We start from the raw sequence: 17,197 nt of genomic DNA on the forward strand, positions 1-17,197 counted from the left end.
CTGTGAGCAAGAATAAATGCTCCTTCCAATAAGTTGCCCTTGTCGGAGTTCTTTATCATGGCCACAGAAAAAGCAGCCACGGTAGTCAGACAAGTAAAATATGTTTTAGTTCCAACTGCCCAGTCTGTTTTCCCCAGTTCACGGAGCAATACATTTATTTTCAAAGCCAAACAAAAGCTTCCACTAAAAGTGTCCATCAAAATTGTTAAACCAGGGGCTAATGAAGCTACTGCTTCCTTTTGGAGTTTTAAAGTGGTGGAAAGAGCTATGGAACTGGGTGTGAATGACATTACAAAAGTGTGTTGAAAATGTATCTGGTGACCCTTCAACATGGCTCAGAGGGTAACTTTTATGTTAGTTATTTTGTATCATAAATCCTGTCAGTGAGCAGAGTTGGTGTACACTTAACACCCAGCACATTAAGTGTTCAGTGGGCCAGGAATGAGCACCTTCCAACGACTCTGTCTAAACGTTCTCAGGGCTTAAAAGCTTACAGTTCAGTAACAAATGCCTGCTTCCCAGAGGTGCTCAGTCTCTAGCATACATTGCCATATTTGTCTATATTAGTCCCTCTTAGTGTCTCTCCTGGAGGCCCCCTCCAAGTTTAACCAACAGGAAGTAGCCCAGGAGGTCTCCTGTTCCAACCCCTTCCCTTGGGTCACCTTTTCTAACTGCTCTCTCCCCTGACTGTGGTCTCTCCCTGGCATTCTGCATGTGCTCCGGGTCTCCCACTGTGTGAGAACATACCCATTGTGAACACACCCATTGTTATAATCTTAGGCCGAGGGCCTGGCTCCCCTCCTAGAGCACAATGCCAGGCTATTATAGCAGGTAATTCATATGCTTGAATTTTATCGAATCTTTTAAAATCCCATTTAAGGGCTGAATTCGCAAGTGTTCTTGGATCTTGTTTCCATTGCTGGTGTTAAATGTGTCTATGAAAGAAACTCGGTTGTTGTTTTCTGGAGCTGTTTCTCTGAAGGGAAAATTTTAATTATTCTGCCCTTTGGTAGGATTCCGTCTCAGTCACTGCATTAGATGAATCAGCTGTCTCCTGAAGTCTTAGGTGCCTCACTAGCTGAGGTTAATCCCACCTCACAAATGAGCAGATAAATGAACCAGAACGCTATCGATTTGATAGTCTGAGAAGTCAAAGAATACAGAAAGCTAGATTATCTGGGCATGTCTGGAGGCAACAAAGAATGTTTGATATATATATATCTGCTCTGTTTATCTAAGAGTCTCTATAATCCACCTGTGTTCCCCAGGCGATTAAGCTGTCCGAATACGAGAACTCTAGATCGACTTGGCTCTAGACAGCTACAGCCGGAGCCCTCGTGTGTTACCCAGCGGTCAGTTCCACCTAACAACCTCTACCTCACACTGTTTCCTCAGATGTGTCATCCCCAGTGCTTGTGCTTGGTCTCTCATCGTCCCTCCTCCTCTTCGGTGGAGTCCCTGCTCACCCACGCAATGCTTCTAGGCAGTGGAGCCCAGAGAGAAAGACCGGCCACTACAGATTCTGCTGATTGCATAGGATGCTGCCTAGAGGCGCGGAGTGGGAGCATGCTAGCTAGCTTTGAACTATATCAGCAGTGACCGTCATCAGACCACGGGCCCTGCATGGTGAGAAGTTGTAGAGAACAAGTGAAATCATGAATGAATCTGTAGCTGACGTGGGCACCAATGCCTCAGACACGTGCCATGATAAAGCCTTCCCCTGGGAGGGGCTCAAAGGGAGGCGAGGCCTCCCTCTGATCTAAATGTGAAAGATAACCGTGTGTAAGGAAAATGCCCACAGTAGCTTTCCCCCTCGATGTTTCCATCCCGAAGACTGTTTCCCTACAGAGACTGCTCCTACCCATATTAGCTAACCCCACCTCCTCGATCAGATGTATGGAATAACCCCGCCTCCCTGTCCAACTGTATATAATAAGCTCTGAGTTTCTCAGGTACTAAAACTTCTTTATCTGAGAGTCCAGACCATCTCATTGCTGCTCCTAATTAAGGTTCCAGGACCCAAAGCCACGCCAGGACATGGCAAACGCTGACTGACTTTACAGAGGAATGGAGGAGTTCTGGTTGTTCAGATTTTGAAATCAAGAAATCATCAGGCTTCTCTTGAATTCGCCTTTGATTTGCTAGCTACCAGCTCTTTCTCTGTCCGCCCCCACAGTGCCAGTGTGGTTCCTCACAATGAAGTCAGCACCCCTTACCTCCCAGGCAGGCGCCGAGGGCCAGGGCATACATGAGCGGCAGCGCAGGTAAACGAATATCAGGGTCTTGGCCCAGGTTCAGAAGCACAGGGATCTGTGGAAGAAAGGAACATTACAGCCACCTATCATAAAGACCGTGAGAGCTACACACCCAGACTTGCAGAACGTGAGCGGCCTTGTTTTGCTATTGTTATTATTATTATCATTATCATCAATTATTGTTGGTGCGTATGTGTGTGTGTATGGCGGGGTAGCAGTATCACAGCATAAGTGTGGAGGGCCAACCTTGTGGAATGGAGTCAGTTCTTTCCTTCCAACTTCACGTGGCTTCTGGGACTAAAACTCAAGTTCTCAGGCTTATATTCTTGGGTGGCAAGTGTCTTTATCCACTAAGCTATCTCACTGGCCCTCACAGAATTTTTAATAGCCAACTGTTAATGTATTATTTTATATATATTATATATATATATAATTTTTTTTTCTAAAAGGAGCACCAGATGCATGGAAAGAAGTCAAAGCAAATTTTGAGATGCACAAAACCTTGAGTGTGTACCCATCTGCCTATGTCTGGTCCAAAGCGAAGAACCAGGTCTCCTCATTGGAAGCTACCCAGGCTGAGGCCATGGGTCACTATGGATGGGTGCCTAAGAACCATGAGTCCATTGTTCACGAACCCCCGCTGGTGTCACGCTCTTCCTGAAGCGTCATCACAGTCTACATTAAGTCACTCTTGGAGTGCGTCTGCTGTCAGTTCAGCCGATAGATGCAGCCCGGTGAGGCGGCTCAGAGGGAGAGGGCATTTGTTGCCAAACCTTGACTCAAGTTCAGCTCCCAGAACCACATGTTAGGCGAGAACTGACTCCTACAAGTTGATCTCCAACCACACACACACACACATAGACACACATACATACACACACACACCACTGTTATACCCCCCCCCACACACACACCACTGTTACACCTCATACACATACACAAGAGAGATGTAAAAAAAAACCAGACAGACCATGGAAGTGGGGCATGAGAAGACACAATAATGGTGGGTTTTGCAACCAAATCATGAAAACAGTCTCTGCTCAGAAGCTGCACCCTGGGAAGGCTGCCTCTCACTGCTGCTCTCCCCAGTTGTCCTGAAGCTGTGGCATTTGTAACAGACTTTACAACCAGAAATATCGGTTTCCAGGGAGCTCTACCAATAGCCAGTGGCCCTCTTCTAATGGAAAAAAAAAATCTGTGTTATTATAACCAATGAAACATGTCGGTCTGTGACATTTCTGTAAGAAATACATGATGTGTTTTTAAAGTATCCTCTCCCTGAGTGTTTGAGACATACTCTGATTATCCTTTTCTCAGAATCCTAGTCCCCTAAATAAATATACACGGTGGTTTGCAGAGTGTGGACCAAAATCTGGCTACATGACGGCCAGTCTGTGAGCCAGGAAGGAAGGAAGGAAGGAAGGAAGGAAGGAAGGAAGGAAGGAAGGAAGGAAGGAGAAGAGAAGAAGAAGGAGAAGGGGAAGGGGAAGAGGAAGAGGAGGGAGAAAAAGAAGAAGGAGGAGGAGGAGGAAGAAGAGAAAGAGGAAGGAAGGAAGAAAGGAAGGAAGGAAGGAAGGAAGGAAGGAAGGAAGGAAGGAAGGAGAAGAGAAGAAGGAGGGGGAGAAGAAGGTGAAGAAGGAGAAGGAAGAGGAGGAAGAGAGAGAAAGAAAGAAAGAAAGAAAGAAAGAAAGAAAGAAAGAAAGAGGGAGGGAGGGAGGGAGGGAGAAAGGAAGAAGGAAGGAAGGAGAAGTGAAGAAGAGGAAAAAGAAGAAGAAGAAGAAGAAGAAGAAGAAGAAGAAGAAGAAGAAGAAGAAGAAGAGGAGGAGGAGGAGGAGGAGGAGGAGGAGGAGGAGGAGGAGGAGGAGGAGGAGGAAGAGGAGGAGGAGGAGGAAGAGGAAGGAGGAGGAAGAAGAAGAAGGGGGAGGAGGAGAAAAAAGAGAAGGAGGAGGAGGAAGAAGAGAGAGAGAGGAAGGAAGGAAGGGAGGGAGGGAGGGAGGGAGGGAGGGAGGGAGGGAGGGAGGGAGGGAGGGAGGGAGGGAGGGAGGAGAGAAATATGCCCCATGATATCCTTCCAAGGCCACCTTCCCTAGCCAGAGGACTCACTGATCCCTACCCATTGGGGAAGGGCCTGTAACCCACATTGCCAGGCTAATGGAGAAGACAGTGTGTCTTTGCTGCTCACATCCCTACTCCTCTAGAGACGGCCTTATTTAGCTCCCATAAATGGCATATTGGGATTCAATCCCAGATTCTCCCTCTGCAGAAACACAGCCGTGCATCCCTGTAACTGCTCTGCTATTTAGCCTAATTGCAGTCCACTGGACCTGGCTCAGCTCTCTATATTATTTTGTTTCTGAACATTTTAGAAAAGAAAAGGCTAAAAGCAAAAATGGCATCAAGTGTAAAACAAAAAGCGAACACTCGGATGAAGTACTTTTGACCTTTATCACCCCTGAGTGTTTTTCCCTATACCAGCTGTTCCAGCCAACAGCTATAGCTGCTTGAATACTTCCTCGTCGGGCCTGGAAACAAACCTGGGATAAGAAGATGCTGAAGAACCAGAGAGCCTTCAAAACATGGCTTGCATGCTGGGCTAAATGGCAATGCACACAACTGTATGTATCCAAGAAATCAGTTTTTAAAAACTACAAAATTATGTGCATAAATCACCATATAGCCCAGAGGGGAAATGGTAGTATGTTAAGCCTGAAGCTGTCACAGACTCTTTCCTGTGCAAGCCAAGGAGTTTGAAGAGGCATCAACAGAGGAAGACTGTCTGAGAATTCTCAGTCCTTAGCCCTGTACCTCAGGTCCCCAGTGCAGCTGTGAGGGCACCATAGCAGAGCCCCAGGAATTCTGCTGCCACAGGGCTGTACTCAGATTCCCACAAGCTCTTGCCTACTGCAGGCTGGAAGAGGTTGGAGGGGGCCGCTTTTTGGTTCCCGGCAGCCTGGCTAGTTTAGACCAGAAATAATCACACAGAAAGTGTATTAAATCACTGCTTGGCCCATTAGCTCTAGCTTCTTATTGGCTAACTCTTATATTAATTTAAGCCATTTCTATTAATCTGAGTATCCCCATGTGGCTGTGGCTTACCAGGTAAAGTTTCTGCATCTGACTCCACCCTTCTTTCTCCCAGCATTCAGCCTAGCTTTCCCTACCTACCTCAGTTCTGCCTTGCTATAGGTCCAAAGCAGTTTCTTTATTCATTAATGGTAATCACACCACACAGAGGGGACTCCCACATCAGGAAGGGAAGGAAGAAAAGGCCAGTGAGTGTGAAGGGGGTTCCCAGGCATGGCAATGTGTGCTCAAATACTGAAATATCCGGATCCCAAGACCCCAGTGTCTTCTGTTTCTCAAGACCATGCGTTGTTTCCTCCATCTCAAGAAAGCAAGGGATTAACTCTGGCATATAGTGAGGACCAGGGGCCTCGCACTGACCACTTCAGATTCTCTAGGGCTGTTAGCAGTGTTAAGTCCTGCTTAATATTTCACAGTTTACAACAGCAACTAAGGGAAGGGCTTAAAACAGAGGGTTAAACCCAGGTGTTGTCTATAACAACAGTGACCTAGAAACACTCAGAAATGACAAAAGTCAGAAACATTTCAATTCAGTTTTATAAAATAATAGCTAAAGTAGTGAGGCACAGTGGTAAACATCTTTAATTCCAGCATTTAATAGGTAGACTCAAGAGTTCAAGGCTAGCCTGGTCTACATAGTGAGTTAAAGGTCCAGAGCAACTTAGTGAAGCCTTGCCTCAAAATAAAAAAAAAAGTTAATAACAAACTTAGTTCATCTCAAACGCTGGGACATGGACACCTTCATCTATACTGCTCTGATTAGAATATTCCTGAAGTCTCATCCAACCACCATGGAAGCCTCCACTCCTGTACTGAATGACTGTTTTCCCTCTGTGCATGAAGAGAATTTCCATGGCGGCATCCTACCAGTTGTGAGCTAATTCTCGGAATCCTCTCCCTCCCAATGGCAGGACATCCTTTCTGGCCCACAGAAGAAAGGGGATATACCACTGCCAAACATACGCAGTAGCAGGATGAATGGAGGTCCCCGTCTGAGACCCAACACAAAGAAGAGGCGGGCTGAAATTGTTTCTGTCTCTCATGTGTCCTCGGGATAACAGAATTACTCAGCCACTGTTCCAAGGCAGGGGTTCTCAACCTGTCTGTTGTGACCCCCTTGGCGCCGAATGACCCTTTTGAGGTGGTCACCTAAGACCATCTCCATACCAGATATTCACATTGAGATTCCTAACAGTAGCAAAGTTGCAATTATGAAGTAGCAATGAAATAGTCATATGGCTGGGGGTCACCACAACATGAGGAACTGTATTAAGGGTTCCCAGCGTTAGGAAGGTTAAGAACCACTGTGCTCGGGGAACGATTCCTGCAGGTGCTTTGCTGCATCAAGTGGCTTCTAGCTCTGTGACTGCATTCGTACTAACTGATCGTCCTTCAAAAGGCAGCTGTGTCTGCCAGCTCTTTGGTCGTTTCTGCATTTCCGTATGTGTTCCCCTGGATGCAGAAGGCTCCACAGCTGTGTAGAGTGAAGGTGCTTCTAGTCAGAAGGGACTCTCTTCAAATAGGAGAACTGAGACCCAGTCAGGGAGAACCGATGCCCGCACATCAGTCAGAGGGGGCAGAGCCAAACAGGTGAGGAAAACTACTGAATGTGTGTTCTTGCGGTGGGAGGATGGGGCTCGCTTCACACACCTGGGCTTGGACAGAGAGGCTAGAGAGAGAGAGTTCCAGGAAGCCCAGGGGCATAAGCTCTGCCTTACCACAGCTGGTCCAGGGGAAGGTTCTGCTGGAGGCAGACACTCGGAGGAGGGAAGAAGGAGGGGACAGATTCTCAAGCCCTGATCTTTCTTTAAGTAACGGAAAGTTCCCAGGCAGCTGATCACTGACGGCAAAGGTAAAAATCAACCAAAAGCAGGAGCAGGCAGCTGGCGATTTCCACCTAACACACGAGTTCTGCACCCCCAGAGTCAGGTCTCGGGCTGTCCGTGTCTAGAAATGAGCTCAAGCTGGACTATAGAAGGATTTCTGGTAGTTAAATAAAAACCAGACTTCCTCGGGAACTAGTGAAACTGGTTTCCAGTTTCCCAAAGGAGCCCCTTGCCTCTGGCAGACGGACAGATGGTCACCTGTGGTGCCTACCATCACAGCCCATGCTGGCCTCCAGGCTCCCTGAGTATCACAAGTACCTGCTATGTATTTCAAAGACCATGATAGCATTCGGCCCTTCCCTTTCCTTCCCGCAGCCATCCTCATAGAACGCAGGATGTCTCCACCTCTCCACCACTCTGTTTCTAGCCCTCTCTGGCTCACTCGCTCTTTCGAGCTGCCTCTCTATATATTCTTTTGCTCTCTTGTTATCCCATATGTTGTTCTCTCTCTCTCTCTCTCTCTCTCTCTCTCTCTCTCTCTCTCTCTGTCTCTGTCTCTCTCTCTCTCTCGTGTGTGTGTGTCTGTCTGTCTGTCTGTCTGTCCACCTGCCTGCCTGCCTGCCTGTCTGGTCTGCTCTAGTCTCTATGGCTTGCTTTCTCATCGTCTCCACTATTCTCTCCCATTCTTCCACTTCTCTAGAGCTGACCATGTCTAGTCTGCCTTCTCTTTTTCTCTACTCTGAACTCCTCCAGTTGCCTCTGGATTATTCCCTCTCTCTTAGTCACCAAAAAAAAAAAAAACAAAAAACAAAAAAAAAACCCGACAACAACAACTATGGAGCAGCCATGCCCGCAGTCTCTTTTACTACAATACCCCCACCCCACACTTAGACCCTTCGAGTGCCGAGGACCACTGCATCCTCTTCCACACGCGGAGCTAAAGCCACAGGATCGGAAGCCTCTGCGGGGCATTTGCCACCGTGCTCTGCAAGCAGAAACCTAGGATTCCCAGTCTCCATCAGCAATCGTGCATGTGCAGGGGGGGGCCAGGACAGAGAAGGGAAGAGGTAAGGGACAAAGAACTGCTACCAGAGGCAAAATCAACAGAGCAAAGGCCAAGGAGATGCTAGAACCAGCACAGGTGAGCAGGGCCATCCTAGGGCCACAGAGACAATGGTGTGTCTCAGGACAGGGGAGGCCCAGCAGGAGGGACAGGCAGGGACACAGTAAAGCACTCACAGTGCCTGAAGGAGAGTAGATTGGAGAGGATGTAAATAAAGAGCTACTTTGGGAAAGTAACCTACTGTGATTAATTCACATTTTTATCCATTTATGCCAGGCAGGACTCTTTTTGTTTCTCCATGAATATGCATGAGTTTCCCTAATAAAATCCCTTCGTCTCCTTTGTTTAAGGAGACTGTGCTTTGGGGGCCTTCCCAGTGCTCTTTTTACTTGCACAAATAGCAAGCCTTTCCTCATTCTTTTGCTGCCTTGTGTGCATATTGGCTTTGCACTCACCCAAGGGTGAACCTGCTGTGCTCTGCTACAGGTTGGAATACTAATGCTACTTTATAGGCACTACAAATTAAATGGTCCTCACTATAATACTATGAATAAAGTCATTACCTGCTAAGGTTATCTACATGAAAATTAAAAAAAAAAAAATCTAGTGAGGATGGTGTACCAAAAGCCAGAGGCCTTGAAACAGACCAGTTCAATTGCAATGGACAGTTGCCAGTAAGACTGATGGACAAAGGGGTCTACAATATGACACACCGAAGCCTCCAACGCCATCAGGATGAAGAGGTGATGGAGAAGCAGGAGAAAAAAAGCAGAGAGTTTTCTGTTTCCGGTGTGGTTTGTGTTCTGTTATAGTTTGTTGGGGTTTTGTTGTTGTTGTTGTTGCTTTTATTTGCTTGCCTGCTTGCTTACTTTGTTTTGTTTTCTTTCATGGGGAGGGGGATACAACAGGATGGGGGTATGGGGGGACCAGGAGGTGAACAGAATTGGGGTACATGATGCGAAACACCCAAAGATTCAATAAAGAAGTTTTGAAAAAAGGAAAAGAAAACTTTAAAAACCTATTTGCATACTGTTTTTAAGAGAAATTGAAAGCAATTTTTTAATTTTTAATTTTTATGCACATGCCTGTTCTGTCTTCACTATGTCTTACACCATGAACACTCTTGGGGCCATCAGAGGCCTGAAAAGGGGGCTGGATCCCTGAGGAGTGGAGTCATAGATGACTGTGAGCCACCAATGTGGGTGCCAGTATTCTTAACTGCTGATCTAATTCTCCAGCCCAAGAAACAATATCTCAAAAGACCAAAAATAAAGGATTGGAGCAAGATGCAGGTGAGAGAGACTGGTATGGAAGATGGGTGCCTTACTCGGCATAAAGGAAATATATCGCGCGAAGGGCAAACCTTCAGTGCCTAGCATAACTCTTAAGCAAACCATAAAAAGCTGTGATGAAGTGTGTGTAAGGTCAAGCTGCAAAACGACCTGCTCTATTAAGACACGGTTGATTGGGGAAGCAAGATGGGGTCCAGGGGAGATCTAACTATACCATGGTGCACCTGTATATACAGACACCTACAGAGCTCAGCTCGCGTGCACATGAGGAAGTCTGAATATGCTTCCGCCTTTGTCTCGGCTCTTTCTGTTTGTTTTACTTTGAAGAAATGAAACATTGCTGATAAATGGTTTTTCACCATGGCTCACAGTCCCTGCACTAAGCCAAAGAATCGGTGACACAGAAGATGTCCCAAGGATGGGGGTCTCAGTATTGGCTGGAAAGTAGAACCAAATAGAGACTTAAAAATCCCTGCATAGGGCTAGAGAGATGGCTCAGTGGTTAAAAGCATTGCTTGCTCTTCCAAAGGTCCTGAGTTCAATTCCCAGCAACCACATGGTGGCTCACAACCATCTGTACTGAGGTCTGGTGGCCTCTTCTGGCCTTCAGGCATACATATAGACAGAATATTGTATACATAATAAATAAATAAATATTTTAAAAAATCCCTGCATAGGCCAAGTATCAGAACCCATGCAGACTGCTCCGAATAAGGAATTTCTGCATCTGAAGATAATAAAGGCAACAACTCAGTCTTTTGGTGTTTTGAAGTCCCTTTTAAAAGAATCAAACACTTGTTTCCTAGGAGGGGTAGCAGCCCTCAACTGGCCTCCCAAAACAGACAGTCATCCATGATGTATCCACTCTGAAGATGCTGATCTCCAGCCTGTCATTGGCCTCTTTGTCCCATGTCCATCTGCCTTGGGCTCAGCTCACGTTTCTTTTTCCTCATGTGTAAGAGCAATGGAGGAGCTGGTTTCATACTCCGCTTCTTAGGAAGGAAAGCTGAGCCCGAATGATTGCAGGCTAAGGTTGGGTCTTAAACACCCAGGAACATACAACTTACCATCGTAGCAGTAAATGGGATGTTGTCAATCAAGGACGACGCCAAGGCTGAGACCCACACTATTAGCACGATGGCAGCCGCCAAGCGCTGATCTTCTGGGACCATCTAGAAGGAGTAGATAATGACCATGCTACTCATTAACCACTGGACTTCTCGACCACACATGCAAAGAGTCTTCTGACAGATGATGAGATGAAGGTAAGCATAGACAGGCAAGCCAGGAGCGGATAATGGCCATGCTACCTATTAACCATTGTACTTCTCAATCATACACACATGGTGTCCTCTGACACATAATAGGATGAAGGTAAGCATAGGCCTGCAAACCCGGGCCACACTCATACCAGGAACCTTGGCCACAGGGAACAGAGGGTCCATTGTCAGGCAAGTAGCTCTCTAGGTTGAGGATCAAGCATTCCATCCCCACATCTGGTGGCCACAGAGACAGGTCCCTCCTGCTCAGCGGCCTACCAGAGTTCTAAGGTAAGAATCTCTATAGCATTCACTCCCTGTGCGCTGCCCCTTCTTAGACATATTTAACTAAAGGCCAAAGCAAGATAGCAAGCATCTATAATTATATATCCTTTGATGAAAGTATCCCTTCATCTTTAGGCTCCCGAGGATTAAGTAGGCTCCCTTCAGTGCTCTGGACATAATTGAGGTAATTAGTGTAACCTTACCAGACATTTCTTTTCTTTTTTTTCCTTTCATCAAAAAATCAAAAACGAGTGGCCAAAACACATTCTACTAGAACATTCAATGTACCTTGATCAGCAAGGCAGTCTGCTCTCCCACATACTCTACTAGGTGAAGATGCGCCAAGGCCTGGAAGAAAGGGGTGTTTTCACATGAGAATATATATGGATTTCTTCTGTCTTTCAAATCAGAGGGGAATATAAGGTAGGCCCCGGTTATCATTTCTCATTTAAGATTAGAGTCCTTAACACAGTCTATAAATAGATTTGCTATCATCTATACTCAGGAAGACACACAGAGGGGGAAATGTACAATAGCGGAGGCAGGAATTCGTCATTGATTTTTGTCAACCTATATGAAAGAGACCATTTGATTGCACACGAAGAAATGCCAATCCATAAAAAAGGTCTTTCAGAGTAAGCTGCATTTCCTATTCCAAAGTATCTCGAAAGTTCAAGGTGGTTTTTTGTTTGTTTGTTTAATGCGGTTTTTACAAACCTTAAAGCAAGAGGGGGGAAAAAAGCACATCTCCTGGGCACATTTCCATTTTCCCAGCTTGAGGAACATGTCTTCTGGAAAGTCTGTTTCCAGTGGAATGGAGAGGGGTAGAAGAAAATAACAGAAGCTCAGGAGATTGTGCTCAGACCACAGTTCTGTCTCAGGCAGGAGACCCAGCACCGGGAAAGGACAGCAACCCCTCTGCCCATTACCACTGCAGTGTGGGACATTTCCTCTGGAGTTTCATTGAGGGGAGGGTAATATGGAAATGTCAGCTTGAATGTGTGTGCATTCAGGTTACAGAATCCCGACCCATCTGTCATTTCCAAGTGGACTCTGTTTGAAGACGGTAGAACTTCAAAAGCAACTCTCAATCAACTTAGTTTTTAACATTACTAGACCATGATAATCTACCCATATCAGGGCTGCCCAGTTCTGATGCTACCAACACTTGGAGCCTCTCAACCTCATCATCCTTTAGGAATGTCTGTGAATCACCCCAGTGATGTGCCTCTAGGAATGTCTGAGGAAAAGAGACAGCAAGTTGAGTAGCAGCGTTCTTCTCCCTTGACTCCCTGACTGTGGCCGCGACGTGACTGTCTCCCTCATGCTTCTGCCACTTTCTCCATGACGAAACTCTCAAATTGTGAGGCAACACACACTCTCCCTTCCTCAGTATGTTTCTGCCAAGTTATTATAGCAATGAGAAGAATAATACAGAAGATTGGTATGGTATTATTACGTTTATTCTTTCTGCAACAACAAAAGGCAAAGTAAAGCAAAGGGAGAGTTGATTTGGGCATAGAACTTGATGGTCTAGTCCGTCATGGTGGGAAAGGATGGCAATAGAAGCATGAGGAAGTGGGTCGCTCTGCCTCCACTCTCAGGAAACAGGAAGAGATGAACGCCAACGCTTCAATCTGTTTCACCCTTAATAATAATTTAGGACCTCGGTGCATGGAATGGTACCATCCACATTTAGGGAATGACTCTGCTCTTCAGGTAAACTGTTCTGCAAATGCTGTCATGGCCATCCTGTCTCTAAATCCCATTAGATTGACTGTCAACCTGACCATGTGACACTTACCCATTTGGATTACAGCCTTGGACCATCAAAGAAAAACACAGGCTGAGTCTCAGAGGAGACTAAATAAATACCTTTACTTGCCAGGAATCTAACATAGCCCACATTTAATTAAATGATAATGAACATGTAAAAAATTGAATCCAACTTAACCTTTTGTCCAATTTACATTAAGATTTTCTGCCCGATGACATATAAAGATGCTCCAATGTGTACATTCATCCACAGTGTACTATGAGCATCTTATGTGTACATGCAGATGCCTGATATCACATGAAGTCTCAAAACCTATGTGCGCAGTATGAAAAGATAAAGTAATATCTTCAACGGACTTGAACATTCCACCAAATAACGCTTCTCAAAATATCTGACCTCATAATTAAATAAAAGTCAAGTTATAAGGAAAATACAAATGCTGTGCCTTGTGATATAAGGTGGTAAGTCAAATACACAGTGATTCCATTTAGCACGGATAAAGTCGGCAAGTGTGATACATTTGGCATTTGTGTGTACGTGAAGTCTGTGCACATCACTATTTCCAGCCACAATACACAGCACAGAAAAGGGTGTGCTGTACCTCACAGCACCACACAGGACACTGGAACCGTGACGGGGGAGAAGCCAAGACAGGAACTCCTAGCCATCACCTCTGGAACAATGGGCTGCAGAGCGCAGGCCCCTCTGCATCCACAGACTCTGGACACAATACTCTTTAGCGCATGGCTGGATTAGTCAGCTGTGTAAATTTTCTGCAAGCAAACACTACCCATAGCCTGGTGGAAGCTGCAAAACTTGAATGGCAGAGACAGAAACCTGGCGGGCAGCTTGAGGAGGGCAGCCACCTGAAGTCAGGACGTGGGAGCAGCCGTGAAACTGGAGACGGGCCAAACCAGTGACACACGTCATCCTGCGAGAGATTAATGCAGGCTCTCCTGAACCCCAAGATCACGATCAGTGATGAGATTGCAGCCTTGGACCATCAAAGACAAAAGAAGACAGGGATACAAGTAGAAGTACCAAAATAGGAAAGAAATAACATTTCACAACTGAGAATTCATAGATAAAAGATACTCAAAGAATGTTGTTTAGAGGAACTAAGGGTCGAAGAGTATTAAAATGTCAATTAAAATAGGCCCTTTCTGAGTTAAAGATGAAGGCTGTCTCGGAGTCACATGACAGCCCTGAACTTATCAGGTGTGTAACTGTGGGAGAGCAACAGTCAAATCAAATAAGCTAAAAAGGGAAATTGAAAATAAAGACATAGGGCCGATTAAATGATAGATTTAAAGCCAAGTGTGTCAATGACGTCATGACAGATCCAGGTGTTTTCAGACAGGTGTGGTGGGACCTGTGATATTCACTGTGATAGTCCCCGCACTTGAGAGACAAAGGCACACTGATGGCCTGAAGAGCGACATAGGCTACCTAACAAGTCTGAGAGCAGCCTTGGCTGCATAGAATAATCTCATCTTAAGATAATAATGAAACGGGCAAGGCAATAAGATAAAATAGCAAGGTAAAATAAAATCAAAATGAAAGCCTTACTTAAATATTGGAAGTCGTCATACTGGATTATAATCCAAATATATAAAATTTGTTAAAGATACCCAAAAGTAAACACGCAGAAGAAAAATACGTACCAAGAGTATTTTAACTAATGAAAGCTTCATGCTTCTTTTCATTACTTATAAAAAGTAAGCGATTCTAAATCACACATAACCAATAACGTAGACTCAAAAGTAAATGAAACGTAAACAGCTCGACCAATGGGGCCAAGGAGACAACTCCACAGTCATTTCACAGAGCTGACTGCGCAATCTCAGCCAAGGAGCATGGTGTAAGCAAAAGTAATTTGAATAAATAAGAACACAGGACTGGCAAAGTAGCTCAGGGGCCTGGGAAAGGCACTTGACCCCAGCACGGACAGCCTGAGCTTCATCGCAAGGACCCACGTGATAGAAGGAGGTAAGCAACCCCCCACGCTGTCCTCTGACCTCCGCATGCTCAGGACGGCACTGGATATAAACATGACCTCATAAGAATGCAAACGTGATTGATGTGCATGGGAAAGTCTAAGGATGTTGCCAAGGTGAGCTGAAAAGAAATGTGCAGCCTTCCACACAAGTACTGAGCAAGGTAAAGCGTGAACTTGGAAAGGCCAGCGCCAAGAAGTTAACAAGGAACAACTTAGGTCTTTAAAGGTAAGGAATAATAATAACAATTACAAGAGGAGAAAATAATTAAAAAGCAAACTCGTAGTTGGTAGTTTTACTAAGACCAACTACAGGGAAACTGGTAACAGAAGTAAGTGGTGGAAATAACACTCAGAGTATGATATCAGCAAGAAAGGGGTCTCACTAAAGACAACGAGAAATGAGTATGCCGTAAATGACTAAACACCTTTCCAAAAAATCAGATGGAAACCTGCTTATCACTGCTGAAGCTCCCTCACACACACACACATACAGACACACACACACACAAACACATACAGACACACACACACATACAGACACACACAGAGTCTCACACACACATACAAACACACAGAGAGACACACAGACACACAACAGTCTCACAGTCACACAGATACACATATACAAACACACACACATACACATACAGACACACACACAGAGTCACACACACACAGATACACACAGAGTCACACACATACAAACATACACACACAAGACTTTTGCAAGACCAAACCAGGCTAAGTCCTGGAGAAATTCCTGAGTGAATGAAGTCCTGAGAGGATGTGTGTTGTTGGCATGGACACAGGCACATCAAGGACACTGGTGCAAGCCCCATGGGAGTATAAGACCCTGGCCCATGTGAGACTCAAAATAAGGACAGATTCTTCCTCAGATCCAAGTGCAAATCCCAATAGTATGTGCAGAGAGTGTGCTCCCTAGCTTCTCCCCAAGATGCGAACAGCCTGTAGGGTACACCCTTGCAGAGACTATTTTTACCAAGACTAGCTAAGCTGGCTTCCTCAGTTCAGCCTTTGCCATGACCTGCCTTGCTTCCCTGATCAACTCTACAAAGCCTGCTGAGCTTCTTTCTTTCTAGGGTGCTGTGGTTTCTCTACCATAGCGCCCAGCCACCCCAAACCCAGTTTGCTGTGTATCTGTGTGTTCATTTTTTCTCCATCCTGTCACTGGCCTAGTCAGGTCCGAGCCATGGAGCCATGGAAGCACTCAGCATCCCAGCACAGAGTGGACTTGAAGTCCCTCCTCTACCTGAGAAGCTTCTGGCAACGGTAGCCACTGGGAGAGAGCCAGTTTTCTTTAAGAGAGTTGTTGGTAAATTGATTATACTGCAGGTGACAGTCACAAGTCCCTGAACATCAGAGCAGCACAAACGAGGCTCAGGTAAAGAAATGGGGCTTAAATCTACGAAGAGTTGAGGGAGAGAGTAAATACAGCCAAAATTTATTCTACCAAATTCTCAAAGAATTCATTTCTCAAGATAAACAAGTGAAACTGTAGAAACAAAATCAGATACAGTGTAAAACTACAAAAGCCAAAGAAAATTCTAGCAATCTTCTTGTTCTTATTCAAATAACCACCAGTTTCATTACTATGGGCTGAAAAAAAATTTTTCCCGAATGAATGCTTTGGCACTCAGGAAGTGGAACCCGTCTAGAGGGAGCGGGACCTGGGGTCATACACTGGGGACTGTCTCTGTCCTCTGGCCCCTCCTGGACCTCTGCTTCTAGCTGCAGAGAACCTCTTGAGCATGATGTCTGTCCAGAAACAACGAAGCCAGGCAACATGAGCTGCATCCAAGCCAAGCAGTACTCCCAGGTCTTCCGTGGCAGCCACAGGATGGCGATTATCATAGCCTTGCGTCTTCTTTCTGTTTACCTTTCAGTTCCATCCATCAGGCACTGACTCCTCCAGATTTCCACCATGTGGTCTGCAAGGGGAGACTTCTGCTTTTGCCTTTCTGTCCTTCTGCCCTTTGCTCTGTGCGACACAGCAGGTACACTATCCAGAGAACACAGCGTGCAAGATGTATTTCCCGGCCTTGTGGCCAAGTTATATTGTTATCATCAACACAAACACATCATCGCCTCTAGGATTTTCAAATATTTCCTGTCGTCGATGTTAGAGTTTGTGGCTTGCTGAAAATTTTTATTGTGACTTTGAATGCTGTCAAATGCTTAAAAAAACGATTGAAATAATCATATGGGCATTTGACAGCATCCTATAATGTTAGTACAAAGAATGAACTTCTTGACTTTAAGATGCTAAATCAACCCTGTTACTAAAATAAAACTGCCTTGGTTGTGTTGCCCTTTTCATATACTGTGGTATCCAGTTC

General features: G+C 45.4%; 1 protein-coding gene across 2 annotated transcripts in view; it reads right to left on the reverse strand.

Moving 5' to 3' along the window:
* The window catches only part of Oca2 (OCA2 melanosomal transmembrane protein), a 220,857-nt gene that overhangs the window by 66,036 nt on the left and 137,624 nt on the right, over positions 1-17,197 (reverse strand). For both annotated transcript variants that reach the window (XM_075952458.1, XM_075952457.1), the window contains exons 20-22: positions 11,353-11,412; positions 10,588-10,692; positions 2,217-2,310 (exon numbers count right to left, since the gene is read on the reverse strand). In XM_075952458.1, coding sequence (XP_075808573.1) covers positions 2,217-2,310; positions 10,588-10,692; positions 11,353-11,412 — 259 coding nt within the window. The remainder of the gene's footprint in view (positions 1-2,216; positions 2,311-10,587; positions 10,693-11,352; positions 11,413-17,197) is intronic.

Source organism: Microtus pennsylvanicus, chromosome 18, assembly GCF_037038515.1.
Source record: "Microtus pennsylvanicus isolate mMicPen1 chromosome 18, mMicPen1.hap1, whole genome shotgun sequence".
In the NCBI taxonomy this organism is placed as follows: Eukaryota; Metazoa; Chordata; class Mammalia; order Rodentia; family Cricetidae; genus Microtus; species Microtus pennsylvanicus.